General features: G+C 54.6%; 3 protein-coding genes across 3 annotated transcripts in view; 2 read left to right on the top strand and 1 right to left on the bottom strand.

Annotated features, from left to right (window-relative positions):
• The window catches only part of PTSG_02362 (uncharacterized protein), a gene marked incomplete at its 5' end in the record, with an annotated part of 9,712 nt that extends 832 nt beyond the window's left edge, over positions 1-8,880 (top strand). Inside the window, 26 exons of the mRNA XM_004996793.1 lie at positions 301-415; positions 573-661; positions 851-959; positions 1,230-1,304; positions 1,520-1,643; positions 1,890-2,152; positions 2,409-2,540; positions 2,732-2,809; positions 3,062-3,169; positions 3,416-3,526; positions 3,699-3,762; positions 3,976-4,058; positions 4,294-4,375; positions 4,595-4,729; positions 5,022-5,146; positions 5,303-5,467; positions 5,744-5,830; positions 5,999-6,083; positions 6,292-6,390; positions 6,530-6,616; positions 6,807-7,081; positions 7,322-7,421; positions 7,610-7,695; positions 8,019-8,069; positions 8,326-8,430; positions 8,634-8,880. Coding sequence (XP_004996850.1) covers positions 301-415; positions 573-661; positions 851-959; positions 1,230-1,304; positions 1,520-1,643; positions 1,890-2,152; positions 2,409-2,540; positions 2,732-2,809; positions 3,062-3,169; positions 3,416-3,526; positions 3,699-3,762; positions 3,976-4,058; positions 4,294-4,375; positions 4,595-4,729; positions 5,022-5,146; positions 5,303-5,467; positions 5,744-5,830; positions 5,999-6,083; positions 6,292-6,390; positions 6,530-6,616; positions 6,807-7,081; positions 7,322-7,421; positions 7,610-7,695; positions 8,019-8,069; positions 8,326-8,430; positions 8,634-8,675 — 2,875 coding nt within the window. The 3' untranslated portion in view covers positions 8,676-8,880. The remainder of the gene's footprint in view (positions 1-300; positions 416-572; positions 662-850; positions 960-1,229; positions 1,305-1,519; positions 1,644-1,889; positions 2,153-2,408; positions 2,541-2,731; positions 2,810-3,061; positions 3,170-3,415; positions 3,527-3,698; positions 3,763-3,975; positions 4,059-4,293; positions 4,376-4,594; positions 4,730-5,021; positions 5,147-5,302; positions 5,468-5,743; positions 5,831-5,998; positions 6,084-6,291; positions 6,391-6,529; positions 6,617-6,806; positions 7,082-7,321; positions 7,422-7,609; positions 7,696-8,018; positions 8,070-8,325; positions 8,431-8,633) is intronic.
• A 146-nt stretch (positions 8,881-9,026) lies between these two features.
• PTSG_02361 (uncharacterized protein) lies at positions 9,027-10,068 on the bottom strand. Its single transcript, XM_004996792.1, has one exon. It carries the CDS (start codon positions 10,001-10,003, stop codon positions 9,092-9,094), a length of 912 nt encoding a protein of 303 aa, XP_004996849.1. The 5' UTR covers positions 10,004-10,068; the 3' UTR covers positions 9,027-9,091.
• Positions 10,069-10,246: 178 nt separating this feature from the next.
• Positions 10,247-13,814, top strand: part of PTSG_02360 (uncharacterized protein) — a gene marked incomplete at both ends in the record, with an annotated part of 6,391 nt that continues 2,823 nt past the window's right edge. The window contains 13 exons of the mRNA XM_004996791.1: positions 10,247-10,319; positions 10,526-10,653; positions 10,773-10,849; positions 11,039-11,123; positions 11,355-11,399; positions 11,620-11,725; positions 11,933-11,982; positions 12,197-12,248; positions 12,476-12,541; positions 12,758-12,841; positions 13,051-13,136; positions 13,412-13,489; positions 13,724-13,804. Coding sequence (XP_004996848.1) covers positions 10,247-10,319; positions 10,526-10,653; positions 10,773-10,849; positions 11,039-11,123; positions 11,355-11,399; positions 11,620-11,725; positions 11,933-11,982; positions 12,197-12,248; positions 12,476-12,541; positions 12,758-12,841; positions 13,051-13,136; positions 13,412-13,489; positions 13,724-13,804 — 1,011 coding nt within the window. The remainder of the gene's footprint in view (positions 10,320-10,525; positions 10,654-10,772; positions 10,850-11,038; positions 11,124-11,354; positions 11,400-11,619; positions 11,726-11,932; positions 11,983-12,196; positions 12,249-12,475; positions 12,542-12,757; positions 12,842-13,050; positions 13,137-13,411; positions 13,490-13,723; positions 13,805-13,814) is intronic.

Below are 13,814 nucleotides of genomic sequence, written 5' to 3'. Positions count from 1 at the left end.
TGTGTCTGTGTCTGTGTCTGTGTCTGTGTCCTGTGTCTGTGCGTTGTGTGTGTGTGTGTGTTGTGTCTGTGTCTGTGTCTGTGTCTGTGTCTGTGTCTGTGTCTGTGCCTTTGTGTGTGTGTGTGTGTTGTGTGTATGTGTGAAGTTGTTCACGGGTGATGGTGCATGGGTTGATAGATGCAGTGCTGTGTGTGTCTTTCTGCAAGATATTTGCACACATCTGCATCTGCTGTTGCGCCGCCCTTTCTGCTCAGTCTCCTCACATTCACCACGCCCACCACTCTTCCGCCACCTTGATAGCCGCGGGCGCAAGACGCACTCCTTTGAGCGCAGCTACTCGCAGGCTAACGAAAAGCGGCAGTCTGTGCTTGGCGGTCCCCGGGAACAGTACTGTTTCTCCATCATCTTCTCAGAGGTACACCAACACCAACAACATTGCCTCTGCAGCACAAACCCACGGGTGCACACGTGGACAAGTGTGTCTGTGTACGTGTGTGACGACACTCACACCTTGCCGCTGCTGCTGTCCCCACACGAAGTATGCTTGCTCACGCTGTATGTGCGCGCTGTAGACCTTTGAGACGCTCGACCTTGTGGCACACTCCAAGGCTGACTACGACGCGTGGATCCTGGCCTGCGAATACTTTGCCCACAAGAACCAGTGCGTCACCCGCTTGTGTACACATGTGTCACAATGCATCTTTGGCCCCTGATTTTGCTCCTGTCTGCCCCCTTCTTTTCGTGCTGACCACATTTCTGCACGCATGTGCCCGCTCTCAACCTCATCCACTGATCCTTCTCCTTGACTACTTGGTCGTGTTGCTTGCATGCACTCATGGCTTCCTTGCAGGCAATATGCGCTGAACGATGTTGAACATGACGAGCACTCAGAGCGCACGCGCTGGCTTCGCGACTTGTTTGAGCAGGCCGATGCCAACAACGACAAGCAGCTTTCACTCGTCAGTTCGTGTTGTTGTTGTTGTTGTTGTTGTTGTTGTTGTTGTTGTTGTTGTTGTTGTTGTTGTTGTTGTTGTTGTTGTTGTTGTTGTTGTTGTTGTCTGTGTGTATGTGTGTGCGTGTGTGCGTGTGTGCGTGTGGACGCTTCTCGCGTTTACCCATGCGATGTTGTGCCGTGTGCCCATGTTTGCGCTTGATTTGATGCTCATGTGCACTCGCGTTGTCCAATTCACCAACTCCATCCAATCATGCGTGGCTTGTTCAAATGTCAGAGCGAGATCAAGACACTGCTGAAGCGCCTCAACGTCTATCTCCCATCCAAGACCATCTCCACCCGCTTCTTTGCAGTACGTGTCGTTGCACACACACGCACACACACACAGACACACACCCGCACACACACACACACACACCCGCACACACACACGTGCACGCAAGGACGCACGCACCTTTGGCATCGCAATCTCAATCATACATGAACGCACACACATGCACCCACGCTGACATTTTACCCACCGTCCCGCCAATTCCTCATCGTTACCATGATGGCTGGCACCACCAGGCTGACACGGACCGTCGCGGGACCGCGGGGTACGGCAAGCTCGATTATGAGGAGTTTGCAAAGTTCTACAAGCTGCTCATGACACGGCCGGAAGTTGGCGAGATTATGCTCCAATACGGCAGCTGTGAGTTTCCGTGTCACGCTGTGGTGTGGTGTGCGCGGCGTGTTGTGTTGTGTGTGCGCGGTGCACACGTTTGGCGCGTGAGCTTGCGATGCATTGGCTACTGTTACAGCATGTACCCCAACACGTACACGCACGCGCATATGCACACGCGCACACGCGCACACACGTCGACATGATCTCATCACCTTCTCTCCTCCTCTTACTCTCCTATCCAACCAACCCACTGCTTGCTGCGGTGCCAATCAGCCAAGCTGGACCGGTCGCACAAAGGCACATCCTCCTCACGACTCGACACGTACGACGACGTGACCATGACCGCGGCCCAGCTCTCGCACTTTTTCAAGGTCGAGCAGATGGAGGATGTCCCTGAGGGCAAGTGCGCAGAGCTGATCCAAGAGCACGAGCCGGCCCGGCAGGATGGCCTGCTCGGTGTGGACGGGCTCACACGCCTGCTGCTCACCCGTTACGGCAACGCGTACAACCCAGACCACCAGGAACGCGTCTACCAGGTCTGTCGTGGTGATGTGTGTGATTGAGTGTGAATGTATGGACGTGTAGATGCGTGTGGATGTGTGTGTGGTGATGGGTGCGATTGAGTTCTTGTGCGTGTGTGTGTGTAAATGCCGCTCTGAGTGTGCTTGCTTGTGAAAGCACGTTGATTCACTTGTATGCCTGCCCAATCCCTCCCCCCACCCTTGACGGCAACATAACCAATGCTTCCACCACCACCACCGCTACCGACGACGCTGTCCATGGCTGCGATAGGACATGACACGCCCCCTGAGCGAGTACTACGTTGCGTCGTCGCACAACACCTACTTGACCGACGACCAGATCCGTGGGCCCTCAGATGTCGAGGCGTACAAGCGCGCCCTCATTGCCGGCTGCAGATGTGTGGTGCGTTGCTGCTGTGGGTGTTTTGTCGCTATGTGCATCTCATGTTGCTGCTATTGCTGCTGCTGTGTGGTGCTAGCGTCGTTTTGCGCTTTGCTTGTGTCCCTTTTCTTCGTCATGCGCTGAACCAGGCTGTGTCTCACCCCCCCCTCTCGCGGTTGCTGTGTCTTTGCTTTTCGCTGCTTGACGGACAGGAGCTGGATGTGTGGGACGGCGACGACGAGTGGAACATGGAGCCCATTGTTTACCACGGACACACCCTTACCAGCAAGGTGCGCGCACCGTGTTGCTTTTGTTGGCAGCGTTGGCTGGCGAAGCTCTGCGCAACGCCAATGAACACCACCAATGCATCGCATGTATACATCCATTCACATGACGAAAACGTATGCATTTGTGTACGTGCTTATCGTATTGTGTGTGTGTGTTGATTGTGCGTGTGTTCTTCTTGTGTGGGTTTATTGTGTGTGTGTGTGTGTGTGTGTGTGTGTGTGTGTGTGTGTGTGTGTGTGTGTGTGTGTGTACAGATTTCGCTGCGGGATGCGCTCAAGGCGTGCCACGAATACGCCTTCCACGCCAGTGATTTTCCACTCATCCTCTCCATCGAGAACCACCTCAGCATCGAGCAGCAGAAGGTGCGATGCGTGGACTTGTTACTGTGCATGTACACCTCAAGGGGTGACCATGTGCGCGTGTGCGTGTGTGTATTTCGTTATGTGCGCGTGTTGCCCAGTCCCCAACTGCGCTTTATATCCGCCGTGCATCTGCATTGCTCACTCACTCGCTCTCTCACTCACCATCTCTGTCTCCTTTCGCCTTGTCCTCTAACCAACACTGACCATTGCCTCCCCCCAACCAACATGCATATGCTCCAAACTCAGATCATGGCGCGTGACATCAAGGAGATCTTTGGCGATGCGCTTGTCGTTGTTCCCGACGGCTGCCGTGAGCTGCCGTCCCCAGAGGCCCTCAAGCGAAAAGTCATTGTCAAGGTCTGTTCACATCCAGAAACACACGCACGCACACACATACGCACACACACGCACGCGCGCACATGCATGTGACATTTGCAGTGGTGTTGTAGGATGGCTTGATCGCGCGTTAGTACCTGTCATGGCCCCTCGTGATGCTGATGTTGCTGCTTAATTGGTGCGACGACTGCAGGGGAAGAAACTTCCACCAGATGCGGACGACGACGCCGTCTCTGACGAAGACGAGTCGTCTGAAGGTACGAAGGCTGCTGCTGCGCTCACATGCATCTATGCTTGCACGCAACATAACTATCAACACACGCACGCGCACACATACACGCGTCCACATACACAAACACACGCACACACGATGGTTATCATGGAGTGCCTTGTTCTTGCTGCTCTTCCATCACATAATTCCCTCATCGATACCCTCTCCCTCTGTTCCTGCTGCTACGTTGGTGTGCTAGCGCTGTCTGACTCCACACTGCAGAAGAAGAAGGTTTTCCGCAAGCAGCCAAAGGATGTCAAGCAGCAGCTCAAGGCAAAGGCGGTGCGTGCACACAACACACACGCACAGACAAACACACCCACACGCACATACACATACACACACATTCATTTGTCTGTGCATGGAAAGAGAAGCCAGGCGCGTTTGTTTATGCTTCGTTCATTTTGTCATCACTTGTTCTCACTCGTCCATGTGTATACAACATCACACGCTTTGTTTTTGGTCGCGTGGAACATCACACCATGGTTATTGTTCACGTTCATTGCGCGACTTCCAGGAGCAATCGAGCAAGAAGAAGAAGATGAAGCTTGCCCGCGAATTCTCAGACATTGTCTCGCTCAAATCCGTCCACTTCAACCGTGAGCAACACGCCTGCCTACATGCACGGACCGCCAATCAAGATCACCTCCACTTTTGTCTGCTTGGAACTTGTTTGCTGTCAACACAGCCTTTGCGACAGCTGTACGCGCCCGAAAACAGCACCCACCCACACACACACACACACACACACACACACACACACACACGCACTCACACAAACGTGCACCGCCACCTTCACCCATCATGACACCATGCAGCGTCGAGTCTGGACAATCTGGATGCTGCTGCCGGCAATACCATGTCCTCCTTTGGGGAAGCGAAAGCGCACAAACTTGTCAACGACATTCTCACCGCCGACAAATTCGTCAAGCGCAACATCCGCCAGCTCGCACGTGTGTCTCCATTGCCTCTGTAGCTGATGGTGTGTGGGTGTGCGTGTGGGTGGGTGTGTGCGTGTGTGTGGGTGGGTGGGTGTGTGTGCGTGCGTGCGTGCGTGTGTGTGTGTGTGTGTGTGTGTGTGTGGCTGTGTACAATTATTGCTCTCTTGTTATGTTTGCTCTCGTGATGTATCTGTGCCCCCGTGTGTGCTTGTGGGGCAAAACGTCCCAGCAACGCTCACACGTGCTGTCATCCACCATGGCCACCGCTGCTCCTTCGCGCCATGCGTGTGTGCTTGCGGTGCAGGTGTGTACCCCTCTGGCTTCCGCATCGACTCGAGCAACTATCCGCCGCAGGAGATGTGGAACGCCGGCTGCCAGCTCGTCGCCCTCAACTACCAGACCCCCTGCTCGGAGATGCACCTCAACCAGGTGAGAGTGTGTGTGTGTGTGTGTGAATATGTGTGGGTGTGTGGGTGTGTGTGGGTGCAGAGGGGTGGGTGTCATCGGAATTCCATGCGGCTGCTGCATTTCGACGCCTTGCTGCACAATGGCTCTCACGTGTGCTGGTTGCGTGCCGTGTTTCAGGGCAAGTTTGCGGACAATGGCGGTTGCGGGTACATTCTGAAACCGCGGGAGCTGCGTGACCCTTCCGCGACTTTCAATCCGGCTGTTCCGTCCACCATTCCTATCGAGCAGTCGCGCACCATCACCATCCGCGTCCTCTCTGGCCAGCACCTCCCAAAGGCTGCGGTAGGCTTGCTATCTTGCCAACACATCACACACATCACACACACCCACACTTACACACGCACGCGCACGCACACACACACTACGCAAGCTGTGTGGCATTTGAGGGGTTGTGTGAGGAGTGCTGCGTGCAATTTATGCAGGAACGCTCGTCTCCAGCCCTGCTCGTCGTTCGAGTTTCAGTGCTCTCGCTTGTATCCATGTGTTTGCTTTGCATATGCGGCACAGCTGACTCACGTGTACACGTGCTGTGAACTGCGGTGTTTGCGTGCCCTGCAGCGGGAAAGTCACGACTATGTGCGTGGTGAGATCATTGACCCGTACGTCCGTGTCACCATCTTTGGGCTTCGGGGCGACAACAAGCAGGTCTGTGGAAGGTTCTTTCGTTTGCTTTGCTTTGTTTTGTTTGTTTGCGTGATTTTTGACACATTCGACCTCTGTCCACCATTGCCTCGCTGTTCTAACACAAACCGCATCAAACGCACACGCACACGCACACACACACACAACACAACACACATGACCACACTGCAGTCCAAGTCCTCTGTTGTGCAGAACAACGGCTTCAACCCGCGCTGGTCCGATCGCGACGTCATGGAGTTTGATGTTGCCTTCCCAGGTCAGCAGCGCTAATGTGTGTGTGTGTGTGTGTGTGTGTTCAGGTTGTGGGTGTGGGTGCGATAGCGAGTGTCGTTGTATATGCATGCACTGATGCTCTTCTTCTGCCATACCTGTGTGCAACCACCTGCATGTTGAGCCAACCCTTCATCACGTAACCCTTGTCCCCACCCTGCTTCAACACACCAACTGCACCAACTGCATCACAGAGGTGTCGCTCGTGTACTTTGAAGTCTACGACAGCGACTTCATCTCAGGCGACGACTTTGTTGCGCAATCCGCCATCCCTGTGCAGAGCCTGCGCCCGGGTGCGTCGCGCTGTGTTTTTTTTTTTTTTTTTTTGTGTGTGTGTGTGTGTGTGTGTGGCCATGGTGACCAGTTGTACTCCTCCTCCCTCCTTCATCCATCTCATTGCAACCCACACGCGCGCTTACTTGCATAATGCAGGCTTCCGGCACATCCACCTGTTCTCCCGCAACCAAACGCCGCTCGAGCAAGGATCCATCTTCGTGCACATCAGCTTCAGCGACTCTGGTATTGCACACACTCTTAGACCTTGGCGTGCAGCCGGCGCTTTTCGAATCAAACACACACGCACTCATACACTGCTTGATCACTTGCTCAACACACTCACTCCCTCCCTGCCTCACTCCCTCCCTCCCTCCACACCCCTCACCTCCCTTGATTTCGCTCTCTCTCTCTCTGGCGTTGCGCTTTTGGCCAGGCCTGAGCCTTGCGCGCCGCACGAGTGCATACGTGCGCCCACAGAGCGATCTGGACACCCTGTCCTTCAAGGACTCGCGCATCCGCATTCCGGAACTCGACGCCGCCTTTGCCAACGCCCCCATCAAGGACGTGGAGTTTCTTCGCGAGCGCGTGCTGAAGGCCCTTGAGAAGCTGAAGGTCGCTGTGCACCTTGACGCTGCCGTGCCCATGGACCGCCTCCTGCGTGAACTCGTCACGCTCTGCACACAAGACAACGTCACCATCACCTCGCAGGTGCGCCACTGGCGTGCAGGGGTGTGTATGCATGCGATGTGTATTTTCATGTGTATGTGTCAGTTCATTTGTGTTCATATGTGTGTGTGGTTTATCCGTGCTTGCCTGCTGGTGTGGTTGTGAGGCTGGTGTATGCTCCCTTCCCATCCGCACCCCTGTCGTCTTACGGTGTGCTTCTCACACGCCGCTGCCATCCCCTCTTGTTTCCTTGGATACACACACACACACACACACACACAGCTAAAGGATGTGCGTGAGCACACGATGGCATATGTGACGCTCGAGTCACCGACGCGTCACCTTCGCCAGGCCGCCACCGCCCTGCGCACCCTCTGCGACTGTGCGTGATCGGGTGGCAGTCGGGGTGATGGATTGCTGTCGTGCATTTGCGCTCTTTGGTGTGACACGCGTGGTGGCGCATCTCTCCGAAGTGCTGCACTCCCTTCTGCTACCCGTCACTTTCGCCACTTTTTCTCCGTGCTCTGCTCGCATCCTCACCTCCCTGCATGCAATATTCGACACGCGCAGGCACGAGAACGGTGTTTCTGCACGAAGGCACGCTGCGACGTGAGCTGATTGAGGTTGAGGGCATGCTCAGCACGGCCGTCCCGCCCGTGAGTCGCACATGCACTTGGCAGTGGTGGTGGTGGTGGTGGTGGTGGTGGTGGGGTGTGTGTGTGTGTGTGTGTGTGTGTGTGTGTGTGTGTGTGTGTGTGTGTGTGTGTGTGTGTGTATGTGTGTGTGTGGAGCCATTTGGGTGCAATGTTCGGTGAAAGGTCTTGCGCTTGTGTTTGATCATGGCCCTGTTCATGTGTGTGTGTGTGTGTGTGAGGTTGTCGCTGCGCGTGCATGCCACCGATGCAGATGATGCGTGCTCATCCACTCACCCATGTTCCCATCATTGTTCCTTCCATCGTCGTTGTCGTTGTCTCTGCAGGCTGAATTCGACCGGCTCTGCACAGTCTGCGGAATCAAGAAGGATGCCAAGGTTGGTGGCAAGCATGAAACCACTTGAGCAGCCATCATGTTGTGTTTGCTCCAACACCGCCAGCACAACACAATAGACGATACGCACATGTCATGTCATCTCATCTCCTTGCTCCTTCTCTTCCTCCTCTTGCCCACTCATGTCATCCACCGCATGCAACTCGTGTGTGTGTGTGTGTGTGTGTGTGTGTGTGTGTGTGTGTGTGTGTGTGTGTGTGTGTGTGTGTGTGTGTGTGTGTGTGTGGGCGCATGAACAGCGGCAACAGTCGCGGATTGCGCTTGACCGGAAGCTGCACAAACTGCGGGAGACGCAGCGGCTGCTGGAGAGCACCGTCGGCCTGGCCACGTTCGTCTCGCAAGAGGTCAGTAGACAGCTGACAGAGGCGTAAGTTCTACCCCTGCACGCTGTCACGCATGTGTGTGTGTGTGTGTGTGCGCGCGCGCATTGGGGGTTGGATAGCGATGCAATGCGTGTGCGGACCACCAAGAGATTGCGGTGCGTTGACTCACATCACCTTGTTGTACCTGTTTCCATTTCGGTGCTGTTTGGTTTTGTCTTTCACAGCTGAGCAAAGTGGACGCGAACAACGACGCTTCCAGCGCATGAGCTCGACTCACTCCCTACACTCTTGCTGTGTTTTGGCTCGCCTTCTTTCGTGTGTATATGTGTGTGTGTGTGTGTGCGTTTGCGAGTAGCTTCTTCATGTAACTTGGTGGTGTGTTTTGTGTTGTGTTTGGCCCCCTACTGTTGTGTCTGTTGTGCAAACGAACACGAGAGCAAGTGTGTTCAGCAATAGAAGCTCTGTTACGTAGTGCAAAGCGTGATCGTTTACTGCCTGAGCACGGAAGCGTGGGCAAGCGCAGAGAAGAAGCAAGGTGCAGAGAAGGAAGCAGAGTATTTAAGGATAAGCGTAGTACTGACAAATCACAACGGCAAATGCAGCAATCGCTGACACACAACACAACACACACACACACACACACACACACACACACACACACACACACACACACACACACAGGTCAGTCGATAAACTCTTCGTCCTCCATGTCAAACTTGAGGAGTTTGGGCGGGATGTTGAAGTGGGTGATGAGCTGTTTGACCGTTACATCTGGTTTGGAATCAGCAAGGTCCTGTAATGCTTGCTGGCACACGCCGCGCCACTTTGGAATCAGCTCATCCAAGTCTGCCGTGTCGTGCTTGCTGCGGTACGTGCGCACCAGCTCCAGCTTGCGCAGCTTCTCCTTGAGCGCGTCCCGCTGTTTCTTGAGCTTGCGCAGCTCCTCTGTCTCCATCTTGGGGCGCTTGCGCAGCATGGACGACGCTGGGCGGGAAAGCAGGCCGCCGCCCCGCCGGCGAACTGACCGCGGCCCTATTGAGGATGCTGGAGTGCTCGGCTGGCTCAAGCCTGTTTGCTTGGCGGGCGTGCTCGGCTCTGCCGGTGTGGTCGTGCTGGTCGTCGTTGTTGTTGTTGCTGTTGTTGTTGATGCTGCTCCTGCTGATGATGATGATGATGATGATGACAACGATGCGGAGTGTGTGGGCGCTGAGCTTGTTGTTGGAGTGCCTGACGATGACGAGCCGGAGCTCGCTGGTTCTTGTGATTGAGGAGACGAAGATGACCCACTGCCCTTCTCACTTGCAGTGGCAGCTGTCCAGTAGACGATGGTCTCCTCTCCCTTGCTTGTTTTCACAGTCTTCCTCTTCACATCGTATCCACTGCAACTGTTACCGTGACTGCTGCTGCTGCTGCCGTGACTGTCTTTTGCGGGTGGATTTGCCTTGACGTATCGCTCATACTCCTCCGCCGTCATCACATGCATCGTCGCGTCTGCTGCCTTTGCTGCCCCTTTGTCGCCGCAGGTCTGTTGCTGCTTGTCGTCTGCTTCGTCCTCGTTTCCCGCCATCTTCATCATCTTCATCTTCTTCATCATATCCGCTCTGCAGTGCTTGTGGTAAACACGTTTTCACACGTTTTCGCCAAGCAAGCACCAACAAGAAGCGTTTTGGCGCCAAAAGCTCAAAGCACAAAACGAGCGCGAGAACAGTCAGAGAGCGAAGGCAGTGCAGGGTTCAGGTCACCGTCACAGAACACCGCACACAGGCAGAAGAGAACACAGGAAGGACACCAACCACACACACCATACACACACCATACACACACCACCACACACACGATGGAGACGGCGATCAAGGAGCAGTTTGGCGAGCTAGGCATCACCTTGGACGATGACGCAGTCATAGGACAATGTACGCACAAAAGCACAGCCGCAAGTCAAGGCAATACTCGTTTTGGCATCGTTTGTGTTTGGCGACCGATGAGAACGACTCGCGATGCTGGCAAACGCAAGCCGCACAGCGCCTTGTCATGCACGCCTTGTCTCACGCACATGCACGCACATGCGCACGCACACGTGCACACATGCACATACACATGCGCACGCACGCACTGATAGGTGCCGATTTGTGTCACCGCTTTGGACTTGAGCCACTGGACTTGGCTGTAAAGTGGAACGCATTCTTCATGTCCAAGCAACTCGGCGATAAGCCCACACAAAGCGCCCTGGAGCAGCTCGCGCAGGACGTGAGTGCTGCTTTGCCAAATGCTGCACTAGCCTCCCATCTCGATCCCCACTCCAATTCTCACCAACCGCCCCAACTCCACGCACGCACACACGCACGCACGCACATGACTGCACGCAGATGTCCAAGACCATGTCTCAGAAAGTCACGCCGCAACGACCCACCGTGCACTACGACAAGTCAACCATTGGCTCCGGGTGTGTGTATGTATGTGTGTGTGTTGTGTGTGTGTGTGTGTGTGTGTGTGTTGTGTGCAAGCAGCAATGCAGTGATGCCAACAAGATGTGCGCAACTACACCCCACAACCACTGTTGTACACAAACTCACGCACCCCCGTGGATGGTGGGGCACACGGGCGCATGGTTGCTACTCTTGTACCTGTGCAGGCTGGCCAATGCGCTTGTCAGCTCGTTTGGGCTCTCTGGAGATGTGGCTGAGGCCATCAAGACCAGCGCGCAGAAGCCCAAGCAGGTGCGGCTGTCTTGCACGTGGTGGGGCGAGTTGAAGTGTACGTGTGTGTGTACGTATGTGTTGTGTTGTACTGTGTTGTGTGTGTGCGTGTGTGTGTGTGTGTGTGTGTGTGTGTGTGTGTGTGTGTGTGTGTTGCGTTGACGCCGCCTTGCTTGCAACAAACAGTTCAAACTCACTGATGTGTTCACCAACTTGATATCCCTGCTCTCTTGGTGTTGTGCTTTTGGTCAGTCATCACGCAAGCGCATGAGTTTCGCTTCCCCGCAAGCAGTCAAGGTATGCATGTCGTGTGCGGGCTGTGTTCACCGCCATCGATCGAATGCGTCGTATGCATTGTGTGTGTGTGTGTGCGGGTGCGTGTTGCAGGTGTCGTGGGTGTGATTGCCATGCTGCTTTGTGTACATTTGCTGCTCACGCATGCGCAACATTGACAAGCTCATTTAGTTCCACCAACCCTGCCATATTACTCGCTGCGTGCGCATTCGTGCCATAACAGCGGTCGGTGGGTGGTGCACGAAGCACGCCCAACACCCCGGGCACTCCAACCAGCCAGCAAGCATCCAGCCTTCCTGCAGAGTCACCTCGAGCATCCGCCAACTACGGTGCGTGCATGTGGTGTAATTGGTGTCATTGGGGTCACTGGAGTCATTTGGGGATGGCTGTGGGAGAGGGCTGCACCCACCCGACTGCGCCAGGAACTTGAACTGTGTTTGGATGATTGCGGTACGCAACACAGTGAGTTGTTTGGGAGGCTGACCCATTGTTGTTTCCTTGGTCGTGTGGTTGATGCGATGATTGCGGCTGACCAGCAACGCGCACAAACGCCGGGCACGTCGAGCTGACCTTCAACCCAGGACAGGTGACACGACAGAGGGCGTGTGTGTGGGTGGGTGTTCTCATGCGCTCGTGTGCTCGTGTGTACGTGTGTACTTTCACGTTTGTGTGTTTCGTGGAACAGTGCATCATCGAACAGTGCTTCGGTCTTGCGGACATGCAACTTGCACTTGCGATGTTCGCATATATTCGCGCGTATACTCACATCTGTACAACAACAATGCGCCCCGCGTTCACAGCGGCCCGTTGAAGTTGCCAGCGATGGCCCACGCCAGAACGTGCACGTGTCAGGTACTGTTATTCTTGATCTCGTTGCTCCTGTTGTTGTTGCTGTTGTTGTTGTTGTTGTTGTTGTTGTTGTTGTTGTTGTTGTTGTTGTTGTTGTTGTTGTTGTTGTTATTCTTGATCTCGTTGCTCTCATTCTTGATCTCGTTGCTCTTATTCTTGCATACTCGCTCGCACGTGCGTCTGTGTATGTGTTTATGCGCATTGCCTTGCGTCTGCTTCCATAATGCCAGTGTTTCCAAGCACGCTGGAGAAGACATACCGCTTCATGTTTGAAAAGCTGCATGACAGAGCAGAAGGTACGAGCGCAGCAACAATGCGAGTTCAGCAAAAAGGGGAAATGATATCACGATGTGATTGGCTCTCGACGCCATGGCGCGTGCGTGTGCCTGTTGCGTGTGTATGTGTATGTGGGTGTTGTTGCTTTTGCACGTACATGCGTGCACCTCTGCTCATACCCTCGACCGCTTGCGCTCTGCCCACGCTTACCTGTGTCCATGTGTGTGTGTGTGCAGTGCTGGATGTGCGGATTGAGGATATGGCGGAGTTGATCATCCGAAAACACAAATTGCAGTCCATTGCGCTCAAGAAGTCAGAAGGTGGGGAACTCATGGTGAATACACGTGTCGTGTTTCGTGCCTATTCTTTGTACCATAAATGTGCTGCTGTTGCATAGTCCTCAACGTTGCGCGAGGGGGCGTGCGGCCCACTGCCAGCACTCACTTCTCCCAACTCACAAACGAGCCCACGCATACACACACGCATCCACACACGCATACGTGTGCACACATGTGCCGCAACTGCGCAGAGGACGAAGGTGGGGATGAAGAGCAGCAGGAGCTGACACCACGGCAGGTGCTGGAGCAGCTCAACAGCGTCGACTTTCCATCACAGGTTGAGGCGCCGTTTGCTCACATGGCTTGACGGCGAGAGACGCACCATGGGCGTTGCTGTCTGTCTCCGTCCGTCTGTCTGTCGCACACACACACACATACACACATACAAAGATGTATATAAACACTTTTTCTCTATCTCTCTATCTCCCACTCACTTGCTCACCCACTCACTATCTCACTCACTAACTTGCTCACTCACTATCGCACTCACACAAACACTCTCTCCTTGTCTCACGCCTAACTCACCAATTCGCCCCACCCCGCTGTGTGCAGTCGCCGGTGCTTGTTGTCGGGCGCGTGTGTGTGGATGCAGCGGAGGGCCGGCTCAACAGCCGCTCCGTTGTCCTCGAGGTCAGCCCCCATATCGCATCGCAGTGGTTGTTATTGTTGTTGTTGTTGTTGTTCTTGTTCTTGTTCTTGTTCTTGTTGTTCTTGTTCTTGTTGTTTGTTTGTCATCGGTGTTGTGCTGGGCTGCGTCCACATCACACACGTGCGCATCACACGTGTCTTGTGCAAACCTTCGTGCTTGCAAGCAATTGACACTGCTGTGGCCTGCATCGTGTGGAACTGCTCGGTCGGGTGCAGGGCTGCTTGGCCAACTCGCTTGGAAAACGCGTTCCGCTCGATCTCAGCAGCACACAGCTCTTCTCCCTATTCCCGGGGCAGGTCAGTCGCC

This window comes from Salpingoeca rosetta (genome assembly GCF_000188695.1).
Source record: "Salpingoeca rosetta unplaced genomic scaffold supercont1.5, whole genome shotgun sequence".
NCBI classification, from domain to species: domain Eukaryota; class Choanoflagellata; order Craspedida; family Salpingoecidae; genus Salpingoeca; species Salpingoeca rosetta.
The sequence above is the reverse complement of the archived record's forward strand: the minus strand, read 5'-3'. Positions and strand labels throughout refer to the sequence as shown.